We start from the raw sequence: 24,378 nt of genomic DNA on the forward strand, positions 1-24,378 counted from the left end.
GAGGAGGAATGGGACAGAAAATGTGTAGAGAACTATATAGCTAGTAGGGATGTGCACGAAATTCACTCGAATTGATTCTAATGTGAATTAATTCTAAACCATTGAATAGAGTGGAGATTCACTCAAATAGATTCAAACTCGCCCAGAGTCAAATTGAGACTGAATTCTATTCGACTTTGGGTGAATTCAAATTTATTTGCACAAATTTCCACTCTGTTCAATGGTTTTGAATTTGAATAGATTCAAATTCTATACAAATTCAAATCAATTCGAGTGAATTTCATGCACATCCCTAATAACTAGGAGCATGAGAGGTGGGGAAAAGGAGGACAAAGTTTAATGCATTGCTACAAAATAACTGGCCAAATCTTTGAGTGCAAGGCTCTGAAGACTAAAGTTAATGCTGCTAAGGTCCCTTAGGTGTCTGAACTCTGCTGTGAGAAGCAGCAAAACATCCTTACTGGTTTTTGTGTTCGAAAATTCCTTTCTTTGCTATATTGTGCAAAGAAAGGAAATAGGTTTTTTTATAAAATACAAAATAGCAAAAATAATTTATTAACTTGTTTATTACTGATTCAAAGTCAAAGAAGTAGTGAATACATGTGAAAAATAGGGAATATGCATCTTCACAGGGTAAGATCTGAGAGTCCCAGAATGTCTTGTGGAGCTCAGGGCTCTTTCCACCGTGATATCCACAAGTCCCAATATCCACATTACACTGCAATAGTGTGTGAGCGCACCTGCAGAAATTACACTTCTTTTCTCTTTTGTCACTTCTTTGAACTAATCCAGCCCTGAGAATATCCTCAATACATCTGTTTTATTACATACATCTTGTATTGCAGACTATCCACATGCCAAGCACTTTTCTTGGGAAAAATATTTAGAAGAAACCTGTTCTTTACCTGCACCTGCCAGAGCATTTAAAGTGGTAAGAGGGATCATATTTGTTGTTGCATATGTATCCTAATTAATAACTATCATCAGTGCTACTATTGGGATCAATATCCATGGAGACCTATGTAATTTTGCTACTGATTATTTCTGGTTTGCCTACTTCTGTATTTATTGTTGTTAAGATACAGACCACTTCAGATATACATTTATGATATTTATCTAAGATATGGGTTGGCAGCTGGTAGACTTTAGACCAAATTCAGCACCCCAAGGAGAGCCACCTGGCCAGTGCAGACAAAAACATGTATGACCAAGCACGAGTTGGGAGACAGATTCATATACATGAGTATGTAAGTATATCCTTTCACTTTTGTTCTTTGGTTGCCACTTCAGGAAAGAAGAAGCCTCTTTCACTCATCTATCTCATTTAATCCTTACCCCAGACAAAAAGTAAGTAGGACAGACACTGTGACACATGAAGCTGTTGGCCAGCAAGAAGTGCTGTACTGGATGAGACCAAAGGTCCAACTGATCTACTGTTCTGTTTACAGTAGTGGTCACCCAAATCCCTCCGCAGCTTTTTATTTCTGCCATCTAGTATTTTTAACCTTGAAGCGCCATCATCTTTGGAACTCCTTTGGAAGTTCTCGCTTCTTTGGAACTCCTTTGGAAGTTCCTGCTCCTTTGGAACTCTCTCCCCCTACAGATCCGGCTAGCACCTTCCTTACCGATCTTCAAATTACTATTGAAGATTTTTCTTTTTCGCCAGGCCTTTGCCCTGTAGTTCATTTTTGTTTTCTGGTAGTTACTTTAGTTCTTTAATAATTTTTAATTATTAATGTAATGTAATTTTTAATGTTGCCTGTTTGCCTGTTGTTGTATACCGCCCAGAGTCTTCGAAATGGGCGTTATATTAAATGTCTCTAATAAATAAATCATGGCTAATGGTTTTGTTTCTTTTTCAAATAAAATTAAAAAGCCCCAGGGATTTTAACCTTTCTTCTTAGAGGAGGTTCAATGTATTGAAGTCTGCCACTAGTCAAGTAGGAAGAACAAAATTATGAACTATCAATTATAAGTTAACATCAAAATTGAAGCAGAAACATTGTAGTATAGATATCAGTGTCCAATTTACAGTCAACATGTGTGTTAAAATAATGAAATCATTCTTATGACTAGCTCTACTTATGACTTACCTCGGCTAACACAGCCCTACGCAGGCAGAGCTGCTCGTGAGAACAGTTGGGATTGGCCCGGTAGCGCATCCTCCTCCCTCACTACCCAGTTGTGTGGGCAGCCATTTTAACAATAGAGGCCACCAGCCTCTAAAGTTTCCACAATGTGTTGCACTGCTCATGCACTCACTGTGACTCTGGGCCAATCATGTATCTCTCAGCTTAACCTACTTCACAGGGTTGTTGTGAGGATAAAAAGAACCATGCTCTGAGTTCCTCGGAGGAAAAGTGGGATATCAATATAAAAAAACGAAAATAATAAAAATGCAGTGCATTGTGGGATGCCTGAATGCCAGGCTTCGCTTCCCCAGCCTCCAGATCACCACATTGTTTGCTCCAGAGGCAGTTGTGTGGGCGGGCAAGCAGCACAGCTGGGAAGAAGCAAGCAGGCAGTCATATGGGGGAAGGTAGATGTGATCCTGCCCCCACCTCATCCCCCAGCCGCAGTGGTTGTCTGAACCGCCCTAATGTTGTTTTGCAGCTGCTAAGCCAAAAGCAAACACTCTTTAATGGTCTCTTTGCTATTGTTAGTCATCAGATATTCTGCTTTTTGTTCTTTGTCCAGTGTTTGCAATCCTTCAGTACCTAAGAGGGAATGCCATTAATTCTTCACCACAAACACAGTGGTGTTTGTAATATTAAAACTAAAATTAAAATCAATTAATTAAAATTAATTAATCATTTTAATTAATTAAAAATTAATTTTATTACTATAAAATTAAAAGTAATATTATGATATCAACACCTGAGAGCATTTTTTGGACTCTTTAACAGTATAAAAGCTTTCCTCAATTCAAGCCTAGACAGATCAGTTGAATTATTTTGTAGATGGTGATAGAACTTTATTGTAACAAACCCTGTTGCACAAAAATATCTCTCAATTGTTTTTTGAGTCGCAAAAATACAGAGTAGCAATTAACAACACTCCTTCAGTTATAGAGATTTATATCATTATTGCTCAGTCTCAAATTTGTCGTTCTTAGACAAGATCCTGAAGCGGGTTGTGACAACTCAGCTGGTTCTGGATGACACCAATGGGTGTTTTTAAAATATATATAAATTTATATACTGCCCAACTTACGACAACTCTGGGCGGTGCACGGAATATAACAAAAACCACAACAATTAACAGAGTTTAACAAGATCACAATGAAGTAAAAAATTAACAAAATCACAATTAAATCACAATAAAAGTAAAGCAATATATTTAATAACCTTAAAAAGCTAAGCCATTTCAAGGCTAAATCTGGCACAATCAATGATATATATTAAGAAGTCCAACATTCCGCCAGTCCAGCCCTCAGTCCCACCCCCAAAGCCTGCCCCCAAAGGCTGGGACCCCTTTGGTGCCACTGCCCCAGTCCTGGCTTTATAGCTGGGCCAGCCACACCCCCTCTGCTCTCACCAGCAGGGCCTAGCTGGCCACGATGACCGACTCAGCCAGGAAAAGGAATAGCCTGCAGGCTTCAGGTAGGAAGGAGGTAGCAAGGCCTAAGAGGCTCAGCTTATGCAATCCCAGAAGGATGGTCTCAGTTCAACCCTCTCAGGCCGCTTAGCAGACAAGAGGAAGGCAGATATTCAGACCACTCCAGCAGCTCCTAAAAGTTCCCCCAGGTCTTACTTTTGCCTGAGCACTTCCCCAGTCCTGGCTTTATAGGGATCCTGTTTGGATCCATTCCAATATGGTTTCTGATTTGGCTATGAGACAAAGTGCCTTAATTACACAAGTGGATGACGTAGCAGGGAGAGAATAGTTGGTAAATCTCCCTTCTGGGCATAAGCAGGAGGAAGTTCATAATACTGTCTCCAATTATCTCTATATTTTATTTCCGGTATAGGATTCTTGTTCTTGTTATCTCACTGTTCTTCTGTATAGAAAAGGAAATGACTTATATTTAAAAGTCCTTTCTCCCGCTCTTCTCTGCACCGCTGTAAGAAATCTGTTTGCCATATATTAGAAATAACATGCTGGTGGCTTATGAAAGCTGGAGCATGACTTTACAACTATATTGTGATGTTATGCAGGGTGGGGGGATGTGGTTGACATCCAGACTAAGTTACTCACATGTAGTCCCCAATGAAATTAATGAGACCTCATGACAGAGGTCTTCATATCAATGGAACTATTCATGAGTAATTTTAGCTGCCAGCCAGTGTATGATCACTTTTTGGATAGACGCTTGCTGTAGCTTTAATCCCAAATCTCCTCTTATATGTGCACAATGTAATAATAAAGCTGTCATTTAGTGCTGTACAATCACCAATCTGATACTGCTTGGAATTCCATCAAGACATTTCATCATTGTTAAATAAAAAATCATGAATAGTTTTTATGAAGCTGTTAATGCCAGTTTAAGTAGGTATAGATGCCATCTTAAATGTTTAAATTATTTTATCTTTCAGCTATAATTAACTGTGGAAGCAGCTGTTACAGAATCTAATCAGTATTTTTCACAATGCTGATTTCTCTATCCTTCTCTATTGTAGAAACCTTCCCATGGATTTCAGAAGCATATGAAACTTGAAGTAGTTGACAAGAGGAACCCTGTACTTATTAGGGTAGCTACTGTAGTAGATACTGATGACCACAGAATTAAAGTAAGTGATCTTTCTTTCTTTCCTTCCTTCCTTCCGCCCCCCCCCCAGACCCCTGCCTACCTTTTAAATAGGAAGCTTTGTGCAGTGTTGCCACAATCCAGCAATCCCCCCTTCTGGATGGAACTGCTTTATTGTATACAATCCCACCTGTTCCATGGCTTCTCCATTCCAAAGAACATAAGAAAACGCTGCTGGATCAGGCCCACCAGATGCCTCTGGGGATTCCACAGGCAAGAGCTGAGGGAAAGAAGCTCCACAGGTGCAGAAATGCTCCCCTTCAAATAAAGTGAATGAAGAAATCAGTAAACACAGAACCTTGACGTTCACACCACGGCATACTTGGAGCTTTAAATTAGGGTGATTTCATAGCATGTGAACAGTCATTTCAGTATTAACCCCGTCCCCCATCTGTAAAAGGAAATGTTTGTTTATATTTTTATACTGCCTGATATATAAATCTCTAGGCGGTGTACAAATCCCAACATTAAAAATCACAGGTAAAAATACATAAAACATGATAAAAACAATATTAAAAAAATGATTAAAATTCTAATTAAAAGCCTGCGAGAACAGGAAAGTCTTGAGAGTCTTCCTGAAAACAAACAGAGAAGCAGATCCTCTTATTTCAGCAGGGAGCATATTCCAAAGCCCTGGGGCAGCCACAGAGAAAGCCCAGTTCTGAGTCGCCACCAGACGAGCTGGTGGTGATTGTAACCGGACCTCTCCAGAAGATCGTAATAGGCGGACGGGTTCATGACAAAGGAGCCACTCTCTTAAATAGCCTGGTCCCAAGCCATTAAGGGCTTTATAGGTAATAACCAGCACATTGTATTTCACCCGGAAACATATCAGCAACCAGTGCAGTTCTTTCAAAACCGGTGCTATATGGTCCCTTCTTGTTGTCACAGAGACCAATCTGGCTGCCTCATTCTGTACCAATTGTAGTTTCCAGACTATGTACAAAGGCAGCCCTACATAGAGCGCATTATGGTCCTGAAGCCTGGAGGTTAACAGTATATGTACTATTCTTTTAAAGTCATTCACCTCTAGAAATGGATGTAGCTATCATATAGCTGAAGCTGATATAAAGTGCTCCTGGCCACCACCTCAACCTGAGAAACCAGGGAGAGCTTTGGGTCCAGGAGCACTCCCAAGCTTCATACCTGATCTTTCAGGGGGAGTGTAACCCCATCCAGAACAGGCATATATGAAAATAATGCTTGGCAGATTGTGTCCAAGGAGTTCCGAAATGTGCTTGCGTCCTTAACCCTGGATAAAGGCCAGGGTTGAAAGTTGGGTGAGACTGGGTGGGAATGCCAGGATTGGGAGTGATCCCGGCCCTCCACACAAGCAGCCTAACCCAGGCCGGGCTGCTTGTGTGAATAGCCTTTAAGATTCATTTAACATCATCTTTGGCCCTGAGCTTTCATAAAGCTTTTTGAAATAGGTAGATCATAAAATGTTGCTGTTTATGTGGCTTTTTTTTGTATTCTAGTAATAATTACTTAGAATTGAAGTGGGAAGTTCTCCACAATATTACAGGTGTGTTGTATGTATGCATGCTAGTCTTGGGATGGTGGCAGAAGAGAATCAAGTCTGTCAGGGGCTCCCCACTACTTGTTTCCTGCCAGTGGTCAAACTCTGCCTGAAATACAGATCAGCAACAGAGGCTGACATTTAGACTAAGTCTGTGTTGTTGCATATCCTGAAAGTATGTCCCTGAGGATTACACAGCCCTCTGTGACATATTTTCAAGAGGCACAGTGTACTCCAGAAGGAATGAGATAGTTGAAAATCACTCTTCTCCTTTATACAATAGTACAGTCTTAGTGTGGATGTCGGCCTCTGTTGACTAGCACAATAGTGGTCAGGATGTTAAAACTGCACCAAGTGGATCCACCACCCATTCAAGTGAAGATAGTGGCAATATAGATCAGACCCGAGGAACTTGTGATTCATGAGCCAAATATGACCGGTGCACTGCAGCCAACTGAGGACTAGATCAATGCCCCCCATTTTTTTAAGTGCATACCTGGGATTGTGAAAATAGGATGTGTTTAAGCACTTTGCAGGCCAAAAGATATTATTAGTGAGTTGTGTTCAGGCCCAATAGAGACTCACATTCAGGATAATATCTGTGTTCATGCCCACATATCAAGACATTAATGAACTAGTTGTTAGTATAATTGTCTAATTTTCATCTCTGTAAAGTAAGTGCAAAAACCGCTGTAATTGGCACAAACGAGGACCCAGTGGCTACATTTGTATTACTTAGCATTTATATTTTGTCAGGCATGATGACTGTAATTTGAATAAATGGGTTTTCTAACAATAATAGAGGTAAGTGTGCTGGGAGATTACAGGGAAATAGGACTTTATTTTAAAATGTGCCATTCCTTTGTGTTTTAGGTCCACTTTGATGGCTGGGACAGTATTTATGATTATTGGATTGATGCAGATAGCCCTGACATTCATCCTGTAGGCTGGTGTGGGAAAACTGGACATCCTCTTCAGCCTCCTCTTAGTAAGATGTGCTATAAGATAGTAATAGTTAAAAGATAATTGTTTGATGATTCCTTTGTGACACTTAATAAGTACATATAACAATGCCAAAATATTTTGAGGCTTGTGGCATAATTAAATACATTTTAAACAGTGGATTTACTAAACTTAGTGTGAATCTGGAGAATGGAAAGTTGTTACTATCTTAATGTAAGACTTTATCACACACTGAATTTTAAATGAATACATTTGAATATGGCTCAGTATAACTGCATTTTAATTTGCTTTCTTTTGTAAACAAATAAAGGAAAATAAGAAAAATACACAAAATATCATTCAAGAGGCTTAAGTGATAAATCTGTCTATTGATATCTTTGTCATAACATGACAATACAGCCACTTTTTTAAAGGGTAGAGTGGTTATTCAATTAATCATGAGTTTAGTTGATCTTATATGAATAAAATACATCTGTTCTAAAGCTAAGCACATTATTCCTTTTTAAATTATGCACATGTGTATTAATGCAGGCATCATAGAAGACAGAAGGAATTCTCCCTCTTGCAAGAGGGAAACTAAGACAACACTTTCAGTATGCAGTTCTTTGTAAATTGTAACTATCTGTCATGCCCCCACTCGAGGACATTGGAGAGGGGTGTGAGGCAGGCGACTTACTAAAAAGTGGGGAGGCGCCTGAGGAGGAACAGGCTAGTGATGTGAATGGGGAGGAAATTGAGACAGTTGGGATCATGCAGAAGAAGACACTCGCTTAAGTACCGTGAGCCTAAGCTGTTTACGGTTTTATAGTTTATAACCAGCACTTTGTATTTTGCCCGGAAACTTATTGGCAGCCAGTGCAACTCCTGTAATACAGGAGTAATATGGTCTCTTCGGGATGACCCGGAGACCAACCTGGCTGCCGCATTTTGTACTAATTGTAGTTTCCAGACTACATACAAAGGCAGGCCCACATAGAGCACTTTGCAGTAATCAAGTCTGGAGGTTACTAGCAAGTGTACTACTGTTCTGAGATCAGAAGTTGGCGACAGAGACAATTCCACATAAATTTCCTGGAACTCCTGGCAGTTTTCCAGGTCATGAAGGCATTTCTACCAATGCTCAGAGGAAGGACTGTACAGTTACAATTGGACAACACAACAGCGATTGCCTACCTAAACAAACAAGAGGGGACAGTGTCCAGATCACTCTGTGCATTGAACATACAGATTTGGCACTGGTGCATCAGGAACAACATTACCGCATGGGCTATTCACATAAAAGGGACAGAAAATGTACTAGTGGACGACTAAGTTGCTCATTCACCAGAGAAGAATGACACGAGTGGGAATTGAACAACAAATACCTACTACCAATATTCAGAGCTTGGAGGTACCCCAAGATAGGCTTGTTCGTGACAGCACTCAATGCCAAGTGCAGAAAATACTGCTCAAAAGCCAGCAACGGACCCACAATCATTAGAGGATGTGTTCCATATGAACTTGTCACAACACCTATTATACATGTATCCCCCTCTTCCTCTGGTAGGGAGAGTGGTGGCTCATATTCTGACTTACCAAGGCAAATGCATCCTGATCACTCCATGGTGGCCTCAGCAACCATGGTTTCCATATTTTATTTATTTATTTTATTTTATTTTTGCATTTATATACCGCCTTTCATTAAAAAGATAACCCCAAGGCGGTTTACAAAAGTTAAAAACATACAATAAAAACACAATAAAAACATCATGTTAAAAGTACAAAAACATATAAAAACAACACAACAAATACAACAAATAGAAACACAGAGAAGCCGCAGTAGAAAACAATCATGTAAAAGCCTGGGTAAAAAGCCAAGTCTTTAAAAGCTTTCTAAAAGCCGTGATGGAGTCCGAGGAACGAATGGCCACTGGGAGAGCATTCCAGAGTCTACACAAACAGTCAAGACACATATCTACACAAACAGTCAAGACACACATACAGAACGCTTCTGCAACACCAAGATCTTTTGACACGAGAAAATGGATAAGTACTGCACCCAGAGCTGCCTACTCTATGGCTAACATGATGGATGATAGGCTTTTAAATAAAATTTTAGTAAACCAAAGGAAGCCATCCACTAGGAGAAATTATGCAAGCAAATGGAAGAGGGTTACTTGCTATGCTGCCCCAAATTGCTTCCACCCTCTGAATGCTACTGTCCACCAGGTCCTCCTATACCTTACCACATTAAATTCCTCCCTGCTTCCCAATGTCTCCATAAAGGTTCATTTAGCAGCAATCTCAGCGAGGCACCCGGGATGGGATGGAAAGATGGTATTTCCCTAGCCCAGCTGCAAGAGTTTTCTTAAAAGGTCTCACTAATCTGTATCCTCCAGTAAGACAGCCACTGGAACAGTGGAGTATACTGTATCCTTGGTCCTTTCAGCGCTAATAGATATGCCCTTTGAGCCCATGGCAACAGCTAGCTTAAAGCTGGCTTCTCTGAAGACTGCCTTTTTGGTGGCTATTGCAGCTGCCCACAGGATGGATGAACTTACAGCCCTGAGGATGAATGTGCCTTATGCACGGTTCTACCCAGACAAGGTGCTGCTGCATCCTGACATTACTTTCCTACCTGTGACAGATTTTCACATAAACCAAGACATCGTGCTTCCTACCTTCTTCGGCACTCCAAGCACAGCTCTTGAAAAGGCCCTGCATTCCCTGGATGTCAGAAGGGCTCTTCTATTCTACCTGTCAAGAACAAAGAATTAGAAAGACAAAAAAATTGTTCATATGCTACAAAGGTAGATCAAGAGGTCTGCCATGGCCTCCCCTCAGCAGTGCTAGAAGGCCGCTATAGACTGAACCCATTTGCAGACCATCTATGCTCCTGTGGCTCAGGGCAGATTGAAATTACTGAGCATGTCCTCCTATACTGCTCATTCTATAGAGACATTCGTGCCTCTCTTATTCTTCCACTGTTAAGCAAGTTCCCAGGACATCCGAGACAGTTCTACAGTTCCCTGCTACTCTCTGGCCTTAAGCCTACTATAGCTTATAGCGTTGCCAGATACTGTGTGGCTGCAATCGGCATCTGCCAGCGAATGACGGGTTCTGAACCTTTTTAGTCCTGATTTGATTCTGTAATTGCTCACGCCTCCCCTTTTACTCCTTTTATTGGTCTTAACGTTCAATATAATTTTTACTCTGACTTTTTTAGCTCTATTTTATTATGCTTTTTAAAACTTCTCTATTGTATGTCCCCTTTTAATGTCTTTTATGCATTTTTATGACTTTTAAACATAGTAATAGTATTATGTTGTTGTTTACACAGTCAGACAGGTGTTATTGACTGGTTTGTTTTATCCAGACATCGAGTCCTTCCCAAGGACCTGGGATGGCTGAATTTTATTATCAATGTTGTTGCTGTTATTATTATAGATATTGTCGCAGAATATAGGCTGTTCCCAGTAATGTAGTAGTAGTAGTAATAATAATAATAATAATTATTATTATTATTATTATTATTATATGCATTTACATTTTTAGTATTTTAGTACTTTTAGCATTCGCATCTTTAACACTCTCATACATTTGAAGTACTATTAGTTCTTTTAATGTTAACATGCATCATCACATATGTAACTACCTTCCATTTCCACTTTTATTTACTCGTATTCTCAAACATGTATTTTTATGCTGGTCTATGACTGTAATAAAGGATGATGATGATCTATAGGTCAGGCCTTGTCAAGACAAAGGCTATCCCACTGGCTAGTAGAGTCAATCCTAATGAATTACAAGTTACAAAAAGTACAGCTGCCTAAGTCTATCAAGGCACATTCAACCAGAGCTTCAGTTCCTCAGTGGCTCATTTATCTAGCATATCAGTTCAGGACATTTGTAGGGCTGCAACCTGGTCCTCAGAACAGCCCTTCGAAAAGCACATTGACTTGCATCCTGCATCATAGGTGAATTTTAACCTTTTAAACAGGTTGCTCACCTGTAACTGATTATCTGGTAGTGATCTGTTGACATCCATTAGACCCTCCCGAACCTCCGCTCTGCAGTGGTGCTCAAGCCTTCTGTGTAGAACTCATCTTTTGCTCCAAAGATTTTACACTTCTCTAGCGGTTGCAAAGGAACTGAAGTGCTGGTGCTTCCTCCCACCTTAAATAGCCACGTGGTCACATGGGATAGGGCACAAGCACCAAGAAGACCTGTGGTACTCCACACCAAGAGGCTTCAGCACAGGTTCAAAACCCATTCTAATGGATGTCAACAGATCACTACCAGATCATCAGTTGCAGGAGAGCAACCTGTTTTTTCCTAGGCGGCTTTACAACACAACATTAAAACATGATATAAAAATGCAAATTAAATCATAACAGACCCACAAAAAGGGTAAAATAAAGTGTGCAGGGGGGAGAAAATACAAAATACAATTCAAAAACAGTTTTAAAAAGTTTTTTTTAAAAATCAGTTACAATTAGATCACAGTTTTTAAAAATTTAAATTTAAAAGGCCTGAGTGAACAAAAAGGTCTTTACCTGGCATCTAAGCATTCTAGTTTATAATTTTAATCAATCAATTAATTAGCTGTTGCTACCATATTAAAGAATTTTTATCATTGTAAAAATAGCCAGTTTATGAGTTCAGTTAAATATTCTGAGATATATATATATAAAAAGCCCTGAGCGGCTTGAGCAAAACAAATAATTAATTAGATAACTGTCACCTGCAGGAACTTCCTCCACCGTTTTTGCCCTGTATTTGTTCCTACAAGTCCCACATATAGTACTGATTTTTTTGTGTGCATCATGAAGCGTGTGTCCAGAAGAAACTTATAGAAAATGACTGGTGGGCATACTACCCACTCTGGTCAGAGTTGGGAAGAGACTAAAGTAACTTTTATTGTAACATGCCAAGCAGAGTAAGGTCTGCTTAGCCTTACTTTGTAAGAACTAGTAATAAGCATTAAATACTTAATATGTACCTGCTTTTACCCTGGAATATGTGAATATATCTTCTTTCTACCATCTCCTTCTTAGGAATACTATATGGGAATGATTCACCCTAATTCTCAGTTTGAGTCTCCGTGGTGTACATTCAATGAGAAAAATATGTGGCTTACTTGCACTTTATTAGTTCAAGTGGGTTAAATTTGTTCTTTTCATGTACTAAGTGAAGTAATTACACCTTGGTGGCTTGTATTGTTGGACTTGAGCATTTAAAAGTGAATTAAGGGGAAGCTCATGTTTACATTCTAGTACTTTTTGACTAAATCTGAGGCATACATTCAGCTCTTAGTAAAGTAAAATAAATGTTCTTCCTTTCACATTATCTGTATAGGTCCCTTGGAGTTAGTAGAAGCTTTAGAACAAGGAGGATGTCCTACAGCAGGCTGCAAAGGAGTTGGACACATAAAAAGAGCCCGACACATGGGCCATCACAGGTGTGTGTTATCAAGAACTGTTGCTGAAGTAGTTTAGCACCCAGTTAGGATGTTGCATGTACTTAGTTTAATTTCTGTTTGTGAGACCATGGGCTCGGAGGAAGAAAATGACCAGGTATTTACTCATTTCAGTTACCATAGTGAGCATTTTGAGAGGAATGTGATTCACTAATTTATTGTATTGTATTTGCTACTCCTGGAGTTCTGGAATTCATTTTGAGTACAAAATCATTGGGAGCTTTTAATTTAAGTAGGATAAATAAATTTAGAGGTGGGGGATATAATTAGATTTAAAACAAACAAACAAACATAGGTGCCTTCAGGTTTGAGAATCCAGGTCATCCTAGAACTCCAGATGGTTTCTCCACCTTCCACTTGAATTGACTAGGACAATGTAAAATTGTTATAATTATCTGTGTCAGGCTTTAATCCTTTTGACTCTTTCATCTCAGCAGCTGAAACTGTACATTTAACTATGCTTTTGAAAATATTCATGACAATGTGCCTTTTTGTTGTCAGAGTAAATGTCTGAGAGCAGGTAGATTGGTCATTTAGAATGCTAAGCAGCTTGGCAATCATTCTGATAGCTTCTTGCTCAAGAGGTGGATGAAAACCTTTGATGATTAATTATTACAATGTTAAAATGAGCATCTTTTAAAATGTAAATGTTAATAAGGTCTTCAGAGTTCTGTAGTGGTGGGCAGAGGTGTTTGGACCTGCATACAAATGAATTTGCTGAGCCTCTTGTGCCTTGTGCGAGAAATTATATATTGAATTCCATACAAAGTGGACTATCCAATCTTTTTGTGATTTAGAAATCTCTCTTCATTGGTAGACGTTTCAGCATTCTTATATGACCTTTCAGAAACAAAGGTAAAAAGGAAAAAAATAACAACAAAGCTGTTTGTGCTCATCAGCAATGAGCTATAGCAATTTTAGTTGCTGAAATATTGGAACAGAATAGGAATATATAACACTGAAAGTAAAATCTACTAGGAATGTCCTTCCTCCTCCAGATTGATTTAAATGAATGTGGCTTTCTGTTGCACATTCTATGCCATTCCCAGTCCTCAGGAATAGCTTTTCAGGGGGCTGCATTGGGCAAACAGGGAGAAAGATCCCTTGCAGAACATCATTCTGCTTGCAGAAGTTTGGATACAACCAGAATCTTAAATGGAAGTATGTGCTTTCAGTGTATTTTTAATTGTTTAAATGTTTCTAGCACTCATAGTTGATATGAAGATGGAAATCTATGCATAACTCTCACAAAGCCTCAGAAATCAGATGGGGAATAAAAACTCAAGGAGATGCCCTGCAGAATGTTCTCCCCTGCCCCATAATTAGTAATCTCTGACCTACGTTCCTTCTTCACCAACCCTTCCCCTACTAAACCTTTGTCTGTACCCTTCCCCACACCCTTACATACCAATTTATTTATTTATTGCCAAATTGTATGAATTTTCAGACTGAGCTTTTTTGTGATGATCTGAAGTTAGGCCCTGAGTTTGGTGGGAGAGGTTGGTTCTAGGAATACAAGTACAACCCTAAGAGGATCTCTGCCTCCCTCCCCCTGCCTATATTGCTGTGTTATATCTTGAAAAGGGTAGTTGCTGTGTAATCCCGTCCCTTACTTCTCTAGTAGAAATGTCGTTTTACTCATCGATCTTGAAAACGTGGACACCTGCCCACATACACTATGACAGAGTGGTTCACAGGTATAGATCAGTGTTTCTGTTGCCTTATATTTCAGTGAAACCACTGAATTGCATTGCATGACTTAATATGCTGTTCTGATCTGCCTAGTTCTTATTTAAAATTAAAACCTAAAAGCCTTCAAAATCCCTCCTTAGCAGAAGTTTCATGTAATTTCTTTTTCTTTGAAAGCTCCCTCCCCCGCCCTTTAAGATATCCTCTTTGTACAAGTAATATATGTATATCCCATTGTGTTCCAATATCCCATCACAATATAGGATATGACAAGATTAATTTTGATAATCTATGGTTGGCTTATTAAATTGAAACCTGGAGGCTGTGTAATTCAGGAAGATTTACTGATTGACTATTAAAACACTGATTCAGTGGTTTTAGAGGATAAAGAAATATGCGGCAGGCTCATGCTTTCCCTCCCCTTCCCTTCTTGTGTGTTAATTTTCAGATTCCTGTAAGCATCCTGAAAGCATTGAGTGATTTAGTTTTGGTGTATCTCTGGATTAGTTTTGGTGTTACTCTGGATTACATAATGCTGCTAAAGTTTGTATGTGCATGCATTGCACTTGATTTCTCAATACTTTATTACTATACTTTGCCCCTGATGCTTGGCAACTGAATGTGCGAACTGACCATTGAAAAGCATTATAGGTAGGCCTCCCTTTGTTATTCATGGGGGTTCTGTTCTGGCCTGCAATTGCAGATAACAAAACTGTGGATAATGAAAACCACAGGGAATGGGAATTGGGGGATTAGGATCCAGAGCCCATGAAATGGACCAAAAAGGCAGGGTAAAAGCAGAAATAAGGATAAAGCACAGCACTGTACCTTGACAACCTCAGCTTTCCCACTCTCCTGCTCCTCCGGCAGTGCCCCTTAGCTTCTCAAGTAATGCATAATCATGACATTTTCTCACCCCCACTATTGAAATCCAGCACTTAGCAGCACAAGCTCCTTGGCCTGATTGGTTGGTAGGTTGGCCAAAGAGGCAATACAAAATTAAATCCAATTCAAGTAAGCACACACATAGTGTGTGAGAATCCAAGAGTGAGAGGAAAATCAATTTTCAATGAATAACTAAAATCAAATATTTAAATTGAATTTAAATTAAATAATATAGTGCTGTAATTATCAAAATAATAAAATTGAAATTTTAAAAGATAAAATTTAAACAAAATTAAATTTATAAAAGTGATAATTAGCTTCTTACAAGGGAAGCGGAAAGCTGCAGGAGGCTCCAGAAGTGGCTCCAAGAAGCTCCACAGAAATGGCACCAAAAAGCTTTCAATGGCTCCTGAAGGCCCCCAGTGGCTTCCTAAGGATACCAAATGCTGCCAAATACTACCCAAAATGGCTCTTAGAAGCACAAAAAACCACACCTCTGAACATGCAGACCAAAGCACTCCACTGTCCTCCTCCAAACTCCTCTCACAACTCTGAGCTTCTGCAGCAAGAGCACAACCATGTAAAGACAGAACTGTGCTACGCGATACGCGAAGCTGTGTGCTGTGGATAACAAGGTGGGGTATATATTGCCTGTCCACAGATTTGTGAAACCTTGAGTACTGGAACTGCAGATAATGAGGGCCATCTATACATTTAAAATTATGTGAGATATAAGCTTGACAAATTTTCCTTGGATCTAGGAATCAGCCCCAAAATTTAGGAACCAAACAATGGACACTTGACAAAATTGCTGGATTTAGCGACAGACATTGTGGAGCATGAAGGTAAATGTGCTTCTCTTTATCCCCTTTACGAAGAATATACTTAGAACTGAGATGGGACTGCCTGGGACGAATACAGATTATTAAATAATGCTACCTCTGCATATGCAGAAGTGGCATAGCTAAATTTCTAGACGTGATGGCTCTTTGGCAGCTGGGATTGCTTAGATGTTATTTGATCTGCAATGGTCCCTTAACCCTATGGAAGTAATCACTTGACATTGCATCATTACACTATCATGTGTGAACCAGCCCCTAGAAAACTGTCATATATATTTCAGCAACCAATGACCATTAGTTTCAGTTCCTAGTGAAGTGGGGCTAGTAAAGAATGGCAAAAAAATTGTACAGTGTTTGTTCTACTTTATGCCTTTAAACGTTTGAGTAAAGAAGAGTATCACTTTATTTGAAGACTGGTTATAAACACAGGCTCACATCCAGACTTATGAAGCGTGTATGCAGCATTCCCCATTCCAGACTAAAGCAGCATGGGCACTTGCATGGAGGGTGGGGGGTGCCAATCTCCCTTTCCCTCTGATATGCTCAGTACCACCGAAAAATATGTATCTGAGGGCTGTGCAACTCTCACAGACATATTTTCTGGAGAAGGGGAGGTTGGCCCAAATCATGTCCCCCTGCACTAGCACCTGCACTGCTTTTGTCTGGAATGTTTCATTCCACATGTGTGCTTCTTTTACTGCTTATACACTTCCTTAGCCTAGATGTCAGCCAGGTTCAACAAACTTTGGGTGACCTTGGTGGCCAACCAGAAATTTTTAGTTGTCATGCCTCTCTGCTCCCTACAGCAGTTGAGGTCTTGCTCCTGACCTTGTGCTGTGTTTATGAAATGTGGTACAAGGACAGGAACAATCCTTTTATATCCTCCCCAGCTTGAAGGCAGAGTTCATCCTCATACCTATAATATACTTCAGAAATGTTCTAACTAGCAATGTGCATGAATCAAAAACTGTGATTTGATTCAAGTTTGAATCAAAATGTGCTATTTCGATTCAAACACGAATTGAATCGGCCCTAAACAGGCTGATTTGATTCGGACTTGATTCGAATAGATTCTGAATAGATTTGACCTGTACTGTATGGAAAGAGGGGGAGGAGAGCCTCTCCTTTCAGCCTTAAAACCAAAAACAAAGAGGAAAATTACCTTTATTGTGTAGAACCCAGTGGTGGTGGGGTGGCAACCTGACCTGCCAACCCCCTGTGTCCCACTGGCCACTGCTTTTACAAACTGGAAGTGCAGAGATGCCTTTGAACCACTCCTGGCAGGAGTGGTAATTGCAGAGCTAGCAGTGGCGGGGAGGCAATGATCCAACCCAACCTGCCATCCCTCCCCACAGCCAGCTAGTCCAGCCACTCACACTAGGCTAAGGCTTTAAATGGCCTCCCCACACATGTGCAGAGACCATGTAAAGTAATAGCCTGGAGTTCTTTTAGTTAGAACACTGGTGTTTTTGCACGGTGGTCTAGCTAAAATGTCAAGCCTGACTTGACTTCCTTTAAGGGAAGCTTTCACTAATGCAGGCTTTGCCACCTGGTGGGCAGAATGTCCAGCTTATCCCTCTTCTTCCCTCCTGTGGGGCTTTCCAAGGGAGTGGGAAAGGATCCCCCCCCCATCTGCCTGCCCCCCGCCTCCAATAGGTTCTCCCTTGCTGTAGAAGGGGTTTCCTAAGCGGCAAGAAGAGAGTGTATGAACTTGCTACGTTGAAGGAGTACCACTCATGTAGCTCCCATTCCCCTAGGTGAAATAGCACTGCTCTGCTTTGTGGTTGGAACTGCTCTGTACCTTCCATTTATGACACGGTTCTGGCTGTTTGGAGGTGAAAATGGGAAGACTTCTGGAAATACTTTAGGGATATCTTGATGCTGGTGAAGTGTAAGCCCACGCTGCAGCTGGAAAAGGAGATTTCTCTGAAGCTTGCCAGACTCATCGGTCCTTTGGGAAGTTGTTGCTATGCCAGATAAAATTGACTTATTTATTATAGTCTGATCTGTGTTGGCAGCAGGCAGGTCGATATTGGTGTATGAGAGCTGACACTTGGCAGTTGCTCAAGGGGAGATTTGCCATTGCTTCAAGCTGGGCTGCAGCATTTTTGAAAGATGCTCTCCTGAGCTGGGACAACATCATGGTTAATTGAAATTCCCTGTCTGGGCAGGGAAAGATGGCTGTGCCATTAATACAGTGTGCTGCCTAGTAGGGAACAGGAGAGGAAGTGGGGTGTAGAGGGAAGCCAGAAGCAGTCCCAGAGTAAGTTGGCTGGGAGACTGGCAGTGCTATGCTCAGAAGAACAAGATTGTGTAAGTTTGACAACTGAAGGGTGCTATGACTGTGAAGGAAAGGAAAGAGGAAGAAAAATGTGGGAGGGGGACCTAGTGATGGTGGAGGGAGAGGGAAAGAGAGTCTTTGGAATGTGCTTCCTAGTGAAATAAGAGCCTCCCCATCTCTGACAATTTTTAAAAAGTCTTTAAAGATGCATCTGTTCGCCCAGGCTTTTAGCTGATAGTGTTTTGATTGTTTTTAATGTTGTTTTAGAATATTGTTTTTTAAAAATTTAAATTGTGTGTTAAATTTCTTGTTTTTGTTTTTAACTAATGTTTTAATGTTTTATCTTGTTGTAAACGGCCCAGAGACTAGGTTTTGGACGGTGTAGAAATAAATAAATGAATGAATGAATGACTATGGAGAACATATCAAAGAGTAAGTATGTACAGGAGATAAAAATTGAGAAAACCAGGAAGAGGGAAAAATGGAGAAGAGAGTGCATATGTTGAAAGAAAAACAATTGGACTTAGGAGGGCAGAAAATGGTCTGAGTCCTGCACTCCTACTCTACGCACATTTGCCCAGAAATAAGCTCCGTGAAACATTCACCCAAATAAGTGTGCATTGGATTGCAGCTGTAATAATGGTATTGCAAGGGACCCATTAGACATGTGAGCGCAGTGTTTATGAAAAGCACGCACAGGGAGGCCATTGAAGGGGATAGCCTGGTCTTTTTTCGCTAGAACACTGGTGTTTTAGTGCAAACCCACCAGTGTCCTAGCTAAAAGAACACTGGGCTTCCCCTTTAAATGACATCCCCATGCAAGTGCAGAGTCCATTTAAAGGCTTAGCTTGGTGTGAATGGCTGGCCTGGCAGGGGCGTTACAAAGCTGGAGTGGGCCCAGACACAAAATTTTAAAATGGGCCCCTCGCTGATACACACACTTCACAATATATAGTCATGTGACTTGCCTCTGGGGGGGCCCCTCGAGGCGTGGGGGTCCCCAGGCAGCCACAGGACAGCGGGTCAGGTCTCTGCCTCCCCTGCACTGCAGGCTCTGCACAATATAGATAATTTATGTCCTCCCCCCGTTTAAAGGCTGAAAGGAGAGGCTCTCCTTCCCCTCCCTCACTCGTCCCCCACCCCATACAGTACAAGTAGAATTGATTTGAATTGATTCAGTCTGAATAAGGCTGATTTTATTCCACTTTGATTTGATTCACATCTTTTAGCGGTGATTTGATTCGAAGTCGAATCACTCAAATTTGCCAGATTCAAGTTGAATTGATTTGAATACCTAGAACATGCCTAGTTCTAACAACTCCAAAGCACAACACAACTGCAGAGATTACCACATGCTCTCTCCAAGGTTGGGAAGAAGTCTGGGGCTTATCACAAATTTGGGAATTTTAGATAAAACTATACACAGTTGAAGGGAGTGATTTAATGGTTTAGATTATTGTGAATGGACCGCAAACTTGCAGTTCCCCTTCTCTTTTCCTTCAAGTATGAAAGGATGAAATGGAAAGCTTCCACTTTTCCTAGAACTAACCACATTTCCCCATTATATCTGAACTTGGGGAATTGTGATTTATCCAAACTATGGTTGGTTAAAAAAAACTAGGATCCAAATATTGTCAAAAGAAGAACCCATAGCTTGTCATTATATTTGAACTGGGCAAGTAGCTCTTATAACTAGGGATGTGCAAAAGGTTTCAGTGTCAAAATGTTTCTACTCAAAACAGGCCGTCTAGAGTGTATCGCGCTCATAACAAAACACCCTTTGAATAAAGTCCTGTTTCAAACTTGGAACAGATGTTTTGAGTGCCATTTTGGAGGCCTGTTTCTCCCTTGCTGATTGGTTTTCTGGCACTGACTTCCAGTTGGCTTGCCATCTTGCTTCTTGGTCTGCTTGTTATCATACAAATAAAATGTTTTCATGGGCAACTGTGCCCCCATTGGCTGGGGGAAGGCAGGAGGGACATAGAAGGACAGAATTTCAAAATGTATTCAAAGGGACTGGGAGCCAGAGAGAAGCCTTATAGTGTGTCTCTTATAGAATCCTATGTGGGTTGGGGGGAAAGGTTAAAAAGGATTTTTACATCTCTCGATTGCCCATTTCTTTTGTGGGTTGGGTGATAGGTAGCACCCATGATGCCCTACCACACAACTCACTTTGGTCCCTAGGAGCTACCGATGGGGTACAATGGGATGTTTCAAATTTCCCCATTGTTCCCTATGGCGAAAACACTCAAAATGTTATGGATTTGTTTCATTGAAACAACCGGGGTTGACCTCTGTTTCAGTGAAGCGTTTTGGCCATCTGCGTGTTTTTTTAGCACAAAACAAAACACAAAATCAGTTTTATGCACATCCTTACTTATAAGTCCTGTTGGTTTAAATGTGTATTGCTAGACTGTCCTGTACAAAAAATTGTGTTCAAGCCATTGAAACTTAATTATCTGCACATCACCCCTGGCCTCACAGGGAGGCAGGTGTTCCCAGCACTTACCTCCGCACAGAGCAATCGTCTGTGCAGCTCTCTTGTAAAGTGCTGGGAATGACTACATTTCCCAGTGCTCCCCAGACACCTTGCTGCATGTTTTCCAAGACATCACTGGAGCTTCCCACAGCTCTGAATCTTTTCAATGGCCCTCCCTGGTTCTGCACAGAGGTAGATGCTGGGAGTAGCTGCCTCCCTGCAGGGCCAGGGACAATGTGGAGACAATTTGGCTTCAAAGCTGAATCTTTGCACAGGTCTGCTAGAAAGAGCATACACATAGACAGGTTCAAAAATAAAAATTAAAAGTTGTTTTAGGGATGTGTAATTTGATTCACACACGAATCGATTTGCACCAAATTGCAGATACAGCCACAAATCTAATTGCTACTCGAATGAAGGGGCTGATTCAAGGTCAAGTTGAATCAACTCCAATTTGATGCGAATCAACTTGTGTGATTCGACCGGCCATTTTTCCTTTGCTGAATGGTTTTCTGGCACTGGCTTCCAATTGGCTTGAAATCTCCTTTCTTATTGGTTGGCTTGTTGTCATTCAGATCAAGTTTTGGCATGAGCAGTTGTGCCCCCATTGGCTGGGGGAGGAACACTTTTGGGGGGAATTTCAAAATGTATTCAAAGGGACTGGGAGGCAGAGAAAGAGAGCTCTTTTGAAGAAGAGGATACATCAGGACAAGAGAAAGGAAGGTTTGATTTTGTTGGTTTTCTCCGCTCAGCGTTATATGTTGCGCTATCTGTTGCTGCTATAACTGTTTTGCTGGATCTCAGATTGACAGTGGGGGAACAAAAAAAGGAAGCAAATTTCAAAATGTATTCAAAGGGACTGGGAGGCAGAGAGAGCCCTTACATCAGGAGAGAAGGAAGGTTTGATTTTATGGTTTTCTGCTGTGCTATTGCTGTATTAACTGTCTGGTTTTGATGGATCTCAGATTGACAACAAAAATAGAACGTGGGTGGTTGCCTTCCTTCTTTGAGTTGTGGTTTGGTTTGTATTGTGGCATTGGACAGTGGCTGTCCAATGTTTGTGTGATATTTTCTTAGTGATTGCTGTGAGATGAGCTTCATGTCTGGCCTTGAGAGTAACTTGTGCTGCACTCAGTGCTCTGGTCTGCTCTGCAGTCTGCATTACAAGGTGTACACTCAGTCAAAATGTGGCTGAAGACGTTGTTGTAGTTGAGCTTATGGCTATGCTTGCTGGCTGCTAAGGGTGTTGCTGTGCTGTGGCAGATGTTGCAAGTAAAGACAGAGTCTTAATTATATGTGAAAGAGCAAGTTGTGCCAATGAACATAAGAAAAGCCCTGGTGGATCAGGCCCAAGGCCCATCTAGTCCAGCATCCTGTTTCACACAGTGGCCCACCAGATGCCTCTGGGGAGCCCACAGGCAAGAGGTGAGGGCATGCCCTCTCTCCTGCTGTTGCTCCCCTGCAACTGGTATTTAGAGGCATCGTGTCTCTGAGGCTGGAAGTGGCCCACAGCCACCAGACTAGTAGCCATTGATAGACCTGTCCACCATGGATTTGTCTAAGCCCCTTTTAAAGAAGTGCAAGCTGGTGGCCATCAAAACATCCCATGGCAAGGAATTCCATAGATTAATTATGCACTGTATGAAAAGGTACTTCCTCTTGTTGGTCCTAAATTTCCTGGCCTTCAGTTTCATGGGATGATCTTTGATTTTAATGTGAGAGAGGCAGAAAAATTACTCTCTCTGTCCACTCTCTCCACTCCATGCATAATTTTATACACCTCAACCACGTCTCCCCTTAGTCGCCTCTTTTCCAAAGTAAAGCGCCCCAGATGCTATAGCCTAGCCTCATAAGGAGATGCTCCAGGCCCCTTCCTAATGATCCCTAGCATTCAATTGGGCTTTTTCACAGCTGGCGGGCACTGAGTCAACAGTTTCAGTAAGCTGTCCACCATGACCCCAAGATCTCTTCACTGGTCAGTCACCAACAGCTCAGATCCTATCAGCGTATATGTGAAGTTAGAGCTTTTTGCCCAATATGCGTCACTTTACATTGCTTACATTATGCCTTCTCCTGATGAAGTTGACATGGAGAAATAGATTTGGGTGTCATCAACATACTGATAGCACCCAGCACCAAATCTCTGGATGATCTCTCCCAACGGTTTCATGTAGATATTAAAAAGCATTGGAGACAGTATGGAGCCCTGAGGGACATCATATAAAACCTCAGATTTTGAAGAGCAACAGTCTCCAAGCGATATCATCTGGAATCTGCCAGAAAAGTACTAGTGGAATCACTGCAAAGCAGTGCCTCCCACCCCCAACTCCCTCAGACGTTCCAGAAGGATACTATGGTTGATAGTACTGAAAGCTGCTGAGAGATCCAAAAGGACCAACAGAGTCACATTTCCTCTGTCAAGTTCTAATTGGAGATCATCCATCAGGCCGACCAAGGCAGTCTCATAGCTCGTCCAAAAACCAGTTTGAAATGGGTCTACATAATCAGTTTCTTCCAAGACCACCTGGAGGTGGAAGTGGCCAGAAGTATTGGGCAAGCGTGCACACGCTGTGCATGTGTGATCGCGACGTGTGCCCAATACTTCCAGCCACTTCCGGCTGAAGAGGAGAAAGGGGTGGCAGGGAGGTTCACTGCCGCCCCAAAGGCTTTTACTAAAACTGAGTGCTGGTGGGGGGGAAGTAGAAAGTGGGGTCCCCCAGGGATCAATACTGCGACCAGTGCTCTTTAACTCGTTCATAAATGATCCAGAAGTTGGGTTAAGTGGCGAAGCAGCCAAATTTTCAGATGACACTAAACTATATAGGGTAGTGAAATCCACACAAGATTGTGAGGACCTGCAAAAAAGGTCTCTCCAAACTGGGGGAGTGTGTAACAAATTGGCAAATACGGTTCATTCTCCCTGAATGCCTGCTTGGAAGCAGTAATCGCCTGGATGAGGGATAACAAACTGAGACTGAATCCAGACAAGACGGAGGTACTCATTGTGCAGGGTCGGAACTCAGAAAGTGATATTGATCTACCTGTTCTAGATGGGGTGACACTTCCTCAGAAGGAACAGGTATGCCATCTGGGAGTGTTTCTGGATCCACAACTTTCTCTGGTTCCCCAGGTTGAGGCAGTGGCCAGAAGCACTTTCTATCAGCTTCGGTTTATGCCAGCTGTGTCCGTTTCTTGAAGTTCATGATCTCAGAACAGTAGTACACTTGCTAGTAACCTCCAGACTTGATTACTGCAAAGTGCCTATGTGGGCCTGCCAGAAAGCGATATTGATCTACCTGTTCTAGAAGGGGTGACACTTCCTCAGAAGGAACGGGTACGCCATCTGGGAGTGCTTCTGGATCCACAACTTTCTCTGGTTCCCCAGGTTGAGGCAGTGGCCAGAAGCACTTTCTATCAGCTTCGCTTTATGCCAGCTGTGTCCGTTTCTTGAAGTTCATGATCTCAGAACAGTAGTACACTTGCTAGTAACCTCCAGACTTGATTACTGCAAAGTG

The 24,378-nt window shown here is 41.3% G+C and overlaps 1 protein-coding gene across 15 annotated transcripts in view; it reads left to right on the forward strand.

Moving 5' to 3' along the window:
- Window positions 1–24,378, forward strand: part of L3MBTL3 (L3MBTL histone methyl-lysine binding protein 3) — a 165,898-nt gene that overhangs the window by 103,928 nt on the left and 37,592 nt on the right. For 12 of the 15 annotated variants that reach the window (XM_053286383.1, XM_053286365.1, XM_053286440.1 and 9 more), the window contains 4 exons: window positions 846–931; window positions 4,620–4,730; window positions 7,140–7,254; window positions 12,567–12,669. In XM_053286383.1, the coding sequence (XP_053142358.1) occupies window positions 846–931; window positions 4,620–4,730; window positions 7,140–7,254; window positions 12,567–12,669 (415 nt within the window). Of the gene's footprint in view, window positions 1–845; window positions 932–4,619; window positions 4,731–7,139; window positions 7,255–12,566; window positions 12,670–16,022; window positions 16,107–17,860; window positions 18,817–24,378 lie in introns of those variants that run through there. The other 3 variants (XR_008313957.1, XM_053286469.1, XM_053286483.1) reach the window with 3 other exon arrangements.

The sequence above is a fragment of the Hemicordylus capensis genome, chromosome 1 (assembly GCF_027244095.1).
Source record: "Hemicordylus capensis ecotype Gifberg chromosome 1, rHemCap1.1.pri, whole genome shotgun sequence".
Taxonomy (NCBI): domain Eukaryota; kingdom Metazoa; phylum Chordata; class Lepidosauria; order Squamata; family Cordylidae; genus Hemicordylus; species Hemicordylus capensis.